Consider the following 9105-nt stretch of genomic DNA (forward strand, 5'->3'; position numbering starts at 1 on the left):
ACAAGTGTAAGACTAGAGGGAAGGCAGCTAGTCATCACCACCCACCGCCAACTCTTGAGCTACTCTATTATCAACGAATAGTGGGATTGACCGTCACGGCTGAAAGGGTGAGCATGTTTGGTGTGACGGGGATTCGAACCCGCGACCCACAGATTGCGAGTCGAGCGCCCTAACCACCTGGCCATGCCGGGGCCCTATTTGGTCTGATCACCATGGGTGATCGAATTCCGGACTTTAGCCTTGTAAGTCAAGAAATCTACTGCTGATCCGATCCACTGAATTTAGAATTGCTCTCAATATTTGTTAACTACAAAGTTTAATAAAATACACGTTGATATTGAATAACGGTTACAAGTAAATTTCCTTTTCATAGTTTATTGATGAAATAATGTTTGTTTGTTTGTTTGTTTTGAATTATGCACAAAGCTACACAAGGGCTATCTGTGATCTGCCCATTAAGGAGTATTTTAAACACATTAGATAAACCAGGTTTAAATTTTTTTCTAGGTACTGTCTTGCATAATAGCAAGTTTGATTTACGTTTGGAAAAATAAACAATAAACTCGCACAGATAAGCCTATTTTGACTATTAAGTCGGTGACATTAACCGAAACTTGAAATTCGTTGACTAATCTAAAAACTCTCGACTCTAAAAAAGAAATGCTTAATACAATGTATGTTTGTTTGTTTGTAGTTATGCACAAAGTTACACAATGGGCTGTCTGTGCTCTGCCCACCACGGGTATCGAAACCCGGTTTCTAGCGTTCTAAGTCCGCAGACATACCGCTGTGCCACTGGGGGGCGCTTAATACAAACTCCTACTATAGGACTTACGCCAACGCATTGCGAAAATTCTAGGCCAACAGAAATTTTCCGAATCCTTTAAACATTAAACAAATTTTAAGAATTCTTTAATCTGCACTCGAGAAAGCTGAGAAGTTATCCTTCATATATTTAATGTCTTCGTGTAACTTGATCAAAATTCCCATGACGAATAGGTCAAGAACACTGTAGCCTTCCGCCTCCTGGGGAAGATAATACTTATTATTACAGTGAATGTGGAAATATTTGAATGTGTTTGCTTGTTGTTAAGCGCAAAGCGAAACAACTGGCTATCTGTGCTGTGTCCACCACGGGTATCGAAACCCGGTTTTTAGCTTTATAAGCCTTCAGACTTACCGCTGAGGCACTGAGAGCCGTCTGAATGCGCTCGATGCTTAAAAACCAATGTTTGAAAGGTGTAACAGAGAGTGCTGACGAAAGGGTTTGGCAGGGCACTAATAATATTGGAATTCGGATCGAATTTTTGTACCGCCTTATCGTTAGTTCAAGAATGATTGGAGAGCACACGCCTGACAAACGAGCACGTTTCATACTGTGGTGTTCTCAAATTCACTGTTTCCCGTCAGAGTACATCGACAGGAAACGCAAGGTGACTAGAGGTTCGACAGAACTCGAATCACGAATTAAAGGTTCAACTCTCCCCAACTTTGACTGAGTGTGACACAGAGTTTAGTTGTTTATTATAGGGCAAAGCCACACTGGACTATCTGCTATGTCCACCGCGGGGAATCAAACCCCGGATTTTAGCGTTGTAAGTCCGTAAGCTTACCGCTGTCTCACCGGGGGGACATAACACAGAAAAAGAGGCTGAACACAAAACTGCACAATATTTATCTAAGTATTTCAAAGTCTCTAAGTAAACATTAATATATCTAAAATCTTTAAATCTGTATATATTTCAATCTAAAACTCTCTCTGGCCTTTTATGCATGCATAAAAACGAAGCCAGCCTGCTCAGAGCTCACATTTCCCTTAGAATATTTTAGCGTTAGCATAAGAGCAGTCCATGTCCCGAGGAAATTACCGGATTCGCCGACAGAAAAGACAGCTGTTTATATTGAGACGTCAGGTGAAAAGTTAAAACTATCTTTCCTGCAAGAAAACACGTTTAATTATCAATAAGAGCGAACCTGGTTCCGTCGCAGTTAGAATGATGACAACTTAAGTTGTGCACTTGAGTTATTTTCTATGTTGAAACCAAAATTGGAAGTTACCAGAAATTATAAATATTTTACATATTACATAAAGGGGGGGGGGGTAGTAAACCTACAGTACCGACCTCTCTTACAATATCAAGAATAACTTAGGTTACGGTATGATTGTGACGATCGGATATCAGTCATCATTCTTATATTAGCCTATTCGAGCACCTACGTCTATATATTAGTTAAATACTAAATATCTGTTCAGAAATTCCTTGATGACGGAAGCAGATTAACGACCGAAATGAAAAATATAAATTAATTAGTTTTGTTCACTTCAGAATTTTCGCACAAAGCTACACAAAAGCGCATAGGAATCCATAATTTTGGATTGAAAGACTAGAGGGAAGATTGCTAGTCAACAGCACCGACCGCCAACTCTTTAACTACTTTTTTTTTCTGACCAAATAGATTTGACCATTACTCATATGCTATAGCGTATATAGTGCTCCAAAATGCAGAGCGCCATTTTGTGGCAACCAACCGTGAACCCTCATTTCATAGTCCTACTACACTAATCTCTAGACTACACCCGATTTTGGACAGGTCTAAAACATAGTTGTTTTTTTTTACGGCCATTATATTGGTGTCACATAATATTTTCTCAGTATTTTGGTATATGATTATCGTGGTGATAATGTATACTTTAAGTAGATAAGCTGGGCTATGGAAAACGTCCGTAAAGTCACATTCTAAATGTTTAGATACATTGGAAAAATGTGTTTTATATATTGAAGTCTGTTGTAATGTTAGTATTTATGCACAGTAATTACATAAACCGCTAGATTAATATATTTGCATTTAGCGTAGATTTGAGGTTCTTAACAGCAACGTAATGCCTACAATACAATGAAGATGTCACCTTGAACAAATTCGATATGATTTCTGGTTTTGTCAAGTTAAAAAAAAAATCTTTTCTTACCTGGAGTCGTACTTTTGCGACATCTAGCGGGAAAGTTATGATATCAGCAATACAAGCTGCACTACCTGCACTGACGACTTTAATGGCCAATGTGGGTTCTGTCGCTAAAGCTGGTAGCCCAACCATTGTTAGTTGTCAGTCCTCAGGTATCTGGTCAAATCAGTGAGAACTGAAAACGAGAATGTTGGTTATATTTAACACATTTATCGCTTTATGAGATTTGACATTTATATTATCTACAACCAAGACTCATCATGTGATTGTTTTATCTCCATTAAAAAAAAATCTACTCGATAATACGACAAGCTGCCTGCAGAACGGAATAACGTGCTCTCTATCTCACACACACACATATTTATATATATGCTCGTAGAACGTGTCAAAATTCTACAAAATATATTATGTTGTGGTATTTCACTCAATTCGAATTCTTAGGAAAGACATTGAATTGTTGGAAAAGGCTCAGAGAAGTGTTACTCGAATGGTGTCTGGGATGAAGGGGTTGTCATACGAGAAGTTGAAATCTCTTAAATTGTTTTCTCTTGAAAGAAGAAGAGTTAGGGGGGGTCTGATTGAGGTGTTTAAGATTGTAGAGGGAATTGATAGTGTTGATGCATCATCTTTTTTCATACTTAACAGTGAGAATAGTAGGACTAGGGGATACAAATATAAATTTTGGCAGGGTAAGAGTCATCTTCAGCTGAGACAGTTTTATTTTTCTAACCCTTTGGAATGGGTTGCCTTCGGATTTTGTGGAGGCAGTAAATTTAAGTGAGTTTAAGAGAAAGCGTTATAAGTATATGAATGAACAATAATGCAAAATAGAATAAAAAGTAGTGGTGAAAACTTACCAAATTAAAATAACTTTATTAACAACAAAAAAAAACACGACATTTCGGGCAACAGCCCTTCATCAGGTTACCAGTGACAAAGAAGTGGTTAGAGGTTCTTTTAAATCTAAAAACCACTGTTGGTAATGTTGGTACTATTAGTACTCCCCCTACCTTCAAAAGTTTGAAGTAGTCGTCCATGTTTTTTGCACTTGTTCGTTTTTTGAATTTCGCGCAAAGCTACATGAGGGCTATCTGGGCTAGCCGTCCCTAATTTAGCAATGTAAGACTAGAGAGAAGGCAGCTAGTCAACACCACCCACCGCCAACTCTTGGGCTACTCTTTTACCAACGAATAGTGGGATTGACCGTAACGTTATAACGCCACCACGGCTGAAAGGGCGATCATGTTTGGTGCGACGGGGATTCGAACCCGCAGAGTGCGAGTCCCAACCACCTGGCCATGACGGGCTTTGCACCTGTTAACAGAATTCTGCGAACTGAACAAAATATTTACCTTGTAAATAAACCTTTAGGAAATTACACAGAAAACTCAAATCAAAACAAAACACGTTCAAACATGCCTATTACACGTGCATTTTCTTTAAAATATAAAACTGTAACAAAATTTTATTAGCAGAAAATGGCATATACAATACCTTGAAAACTGGCTTTTAAAAACATTTTGATGCTACAGCGCTGCATCAAAATTGGGATTCTAAAATTTTGCCGTACAAATAAGTTTTTCGTTAAATCTTAACAACACATACCTGGATATATTTAAAGAATTCACGACATTTTCAAACATACTACTGTATTACTTTGAACCTTTTTTAGACGCATTTTTATGAAGAATGAATGTAACGTATAAGTTATGTTTGTTTGTTTTTTGTTCATTAAATAGTCATAAAATTCAGTACATTACTGTGTAAAATGTTTTTTGACCATTAGTACTGCCTTAATAACCGTCTCCACATTCAAACTTGCGCAGACCTTGGGTGTCCTCACCATCACGAGTCTGTAACGTTCCTTTAAACTTAACTGTCTTTTTGAATGTAACGTTTATCTGTTCATGACTAGATACTGTGGGTCGAAACGTTTTAACAATCAGAATCAAACTTACCTACTGTTATTTTATTTTGAATTAATTATTCAGTTCAGTAGGTTCCGCAGACGTATCGCTGTGCTACTGGGGGTAATAAATATATCATTCTTACTTATAATGATTAGAATGCATTGAATTATCAGTTAGATACCCTCGCTCTTAGCGATAACTTCGTTCATAATCCCTTATCACTAGGATTGGTCCGTTTGGTTAATGCTAAATCCGTATTCTAAGCTAACAATGCAAAATAATCTTCACAACAAACCATATTTTAGAAACAACGATAAATAATAAAAGTATTACATATGTTAAACAGTTCCTCTCCTAGGATTTGTGATCTTTCTTGTCCAGGATAATACATACTCATTAGCTAAATAGATTTGCATAAATAGAAAACAACAAAAAAACAAGGCCTAGAGATAGCGCTAGTGATTCCAACAGTTTCTGAGATTATTCATTCCACGTTTCTTTTATGTTTTGAAAAATAATCGCAATGTAATTTTTAATGAAAGACATTTTCCAATTTCCCATCATTGATTTAGAAACTAATATGAGGGATCTAACATTCTAACCCTGAATTTGACAACACTGCTTTCAATATTGAAAGATCAACAATACATATAAAATAAGGTGTCAAAGAGATACGCTTATTTCCCACCCATCCATCAGAGAATTAACGTATAGGCCAATTGTAACCATATACTACAGCTAATACTGTGCTGATTATAAACTTTCGTACGATAACAATGCAACTGTGTTACTATAGAAACAGTGAAGCTTACAACAATAGTTGATTTCACAATAGTTTACGCATGCAGGCAATAAAGCTAGTTCCAAAGGCTTTATCATCTCTATTTAAAATTTTGTTGTTGAGATTACATTATCATAGAACTGATAATTACATTACTTATATTCTTTTTTTTTTTACTAATAGGGTTGAACTGTAAATCAAGGGTCCAATGTTCGAGCGATAATATATAAGTGTCTCGCATTCTTAGCTAGCTTTATTGATTAAAGTGACAGTTATTTACGTCATTTGGTTCAAAGAACATAATATAGCTATTTGGTTGCTTTCCTTCTGGTCGGTAGGTCAAAACTAGGAACCTGAGCCATAAGGGGTCTCTAGCCTGGCCAGTTTAACCTATGTGTCGCATAATGAGCCCTTCGGATTAAAAATTCTGGCTTCTACTGATATTTTCTGCGACTTTTTCATCGTGTTCATATTATATATTCAAATGTCATTTACAATATAATTTTCTTTGTTGGAGTATCGAAATGTTTAAGTAGTTAAAATGGGTACGTTAGAAACACTGACGTCATAACTTATAACGTCAGTGGTTAGGACTAAATAGTGACGGAATACCTTGCAGTAGTAGATAAAATGTTAATTGTTTTAAGATATCTACTAATTAAAACTTTAGCATATAAACTATGCTTGAGAAGAGCAAGCAGAAGACTTTATAACGACCAAATAATGATTTAGTAGGTACAGTTTTAACGAAGACAAAGACAGGTCTAAGCAACAAGAAGAGCATGTTTAGATGGTATAGGGATAGCCTGGTATGGTTTCATGGTTAGTGCGCTCGATTCTACAATCTGTAGGTCACGGGTTCGAACCCTGTCACTGAATGTGTCTAAATTAGGGACGAGTAGCTCTCGTGAAGTTCAACAAACTTTGTTATAGAGGCTGAAAGCTCGCAATAAATAATAGTTTTAACATAGTGGAAAGTCTCACAATGATACAATACAATATTTTAAATTTGTTACAAGAGACTCCCCCCTTTAAAAAAAAAGCAGTCCCCAAGTGGGACAGCGCTAAGTTTATGAACTAACAATGATAATATTCGGGGTTCGATTCCTCGCGGTGAACACAGCAAATAGCCCAATGTGACTTTGCTCTAAGACAAACGTTTCAAGTATAAACCATAGTTAAGGTATATATTTTTTTCACTATTACAACCCTAATTGTACTTGTACTCTATATGAAATTATATCGCATTGACGTAATGACGCGTAGCTAGCGAATTTCTGAACTAAAATTAACAGGCATATTTTGGTACATGTTTTAAATATACAATATATTTTTTTGTTCGCGATTTTGAGTCTAGAAGTTTCGTAATCTTCATTGATATTAACCTTGGTTGCATCATTGTTGTTGCAGGTCAACTGGTCTCTGAGCATTCGAATGACCAAACCAGGTATGAAATAATTAGACAGTGTAAGTGTTTGAATGCTTTGGACTTGAAATTGTATATATGAGTTTTCCATAGTTTAATAAGACACCAAAGTGCCAGAAATGGAAGTTACAAAATTGGGTTTGCTTTATTCTGAGGATCCAACACGCATCTTCTACTTACATTAACATATATGTATATGTCGCGTGGGAGGAAAGTAAGCCTAAGTTTGTTTGTTTGGGTATTATGCACAAAGCCACACAAATGGGATCTCCACGCTAGCCGTCCTTAATTTTGAACTAATAGGCTAGAGAAATGAAGCTAGTCAACAGATTCACCACCGATTCTTGAATTACTTTTACCTGATCGAATAGAGGGATTTGACTGCCACTGCCATCTTCTAGTGCACCCCTCGCCCCAAAGAGCGAAGCGCATTTGTTTCGCGAGAACGGAACGCGAACCGCGAGTCCTCGGATCTTCTACCGGACACACCAACTGCTTGACCAGATCCAAAATTTTTCTTTAATGACTGAGATATGGAAACAAACATTTCAATTTAGACCTTATAGAAAATCTAGCTAGCCAAATGAATTTTACACACACACACACACACACACACACACGTGTATAAATACGTAGAAGCGTCCTGAAAACTGACCATCTATACGGTAATCTCAACCATACACGTAAATTTATTCGATCTTAGAAAAACAATCTAAAGAACTTACCTCTTCCCTGAAATTAAAAGTCGATCATCTAACTGAAAAACAGTTCATATTTTACGTGAATGAGGAACAAGATGAACGGATCTTTGGGGAGTGTCGCAAGAGACCAATCACGATCTTTCTCAGACGTCATGAATAATTGTAATTCGAGTTTATACGATGGCTCGAGGAAGATAAAACTCACCATATGTTGGTGTTGAAAGTTTTTTTCAGTAACCTTCGGCCATGTTGACGAAAGGATGGCTTGTATCAACCTTGAAATGATGATCACACGTACTTTATTACTTGATATGTTTGAAACATTTTCGGGGAAACGTTCGACAAGAAATAAACGCAGCTATAATCTTACTATAATGGACGTAGCGTGTATGTCAGTATCTATGTATGTAACCAAAACTCCTGCGCCATCTATTGGACGGCACCACAAACAAAAATCCATAAATAAATTTCACACTTTGGGTATTCAAGATTCAGACAATTAGAAAAATAACTGTGGTATGTGCAACAACTTTTTTTTTTTCCACAGAACACAATTTTATATAAAATTACTATCCTCACAAAAAGAACACGACTTTCACTATGACTGTACTTGGTTTAATTATATCTTTATTGATGTAATTTTTAAATGTATTATTGAGAAACTGGCGTTCTTAAAAAAAAAACTTATTTTTTCAAAAAAGGGTAGAACTTTTAAGATATCAAGCCATTACAATATGCGTAAAAATTCGGAAAATTATGAGCTCTGTACATTGAATCATTTTGATGCAGTGAGTTTCGTATGACTAAAGAGCACAATCCGAACACTTTTCCCATGCAGTACTTCCGAGGGGAAAAAAATATTCTTTTTTTACAAAATGTTTACTTTTTCTAAATTGTTTTCGATGAGGTATGAATACTACGATTAGTAATTACTAGCACAAACAGTCGCCCGTTCGTTTGTTTTGAATTTCTTTCACGCAAAGCTACACGAGGGCTATCTGCGCTAGCCGTCCCTAATTTAGCAGTGAAAGACTACAGTGAAGGCAGCTAGTCATCACCACACATCGCCAACTCGTGGGCTTATCTTTTACAAACGAATGGTGGGATTGATTGTCACATTATAACGCTCCCAAGGCTGAAAGGTCGAACATGTTTGGTGGGAACGGGGATTGGAACCCGCAGATTGCCAGTCGATCGCCCTAACTACCGGGCCATTTCAGGCCCTAGCTGCCTGTAGGGCGGCGTTTCTGCTCGTGCTAAGTAATGATGCCTTAGTAGGATATAATATTGGCCATAAAAATATAATGTTATGCTTTTAATTATTG

The 9105-nt window shown here is 36.8% G+C and overlaps 1 protein-coding gene across 1 annotated transcript in view; it reads right to left on the bottom strand.

Annotated features, from left to right (window-relative positions):
* LOC106465712 (mitochondrial uncoupling protein 3-like) overlaps positions 1-8000 on the bottom strand; it is a 23695-nt gene extending 15695 nt beyond the window's left edge. Inside the window, exons 1-2 of the mRNA XM_013925951.2 lie at positions 7805-8000; positions 2969-3137 (exon numbers count right to left, since the gene is read on the bottom strand). Coding sequence (XP_013781405.2) covers positions 2969-3094 — 126 coding nt within the window. The 5' untranslated portion in view covers positions 3095-3137; positions 7805-8000. The remainder of the gene's footprint in view (positions 1-2968; positions 3138-7804) is intronic.
* Between the last annotated feature and the right edge of the window lie 1105 nt (positions 8001-9105).

The sequence above is a fragment of the Limulus polyphemus genome, unplaced genomic scaffold (assembly GCF_000517525.1).
Source record: "Limulus polyphemus unplaced genomic scaffold, Limulus_polyphemus-2.1.2 Scaffold2026, whole genome shotgun sequence".
Lineage (NCBI taxonomy): Eukaryota > Metazoa > Arthropoda > Merostomata > Xiphosura > Limulidae > Limulus > Limulus polyphemus.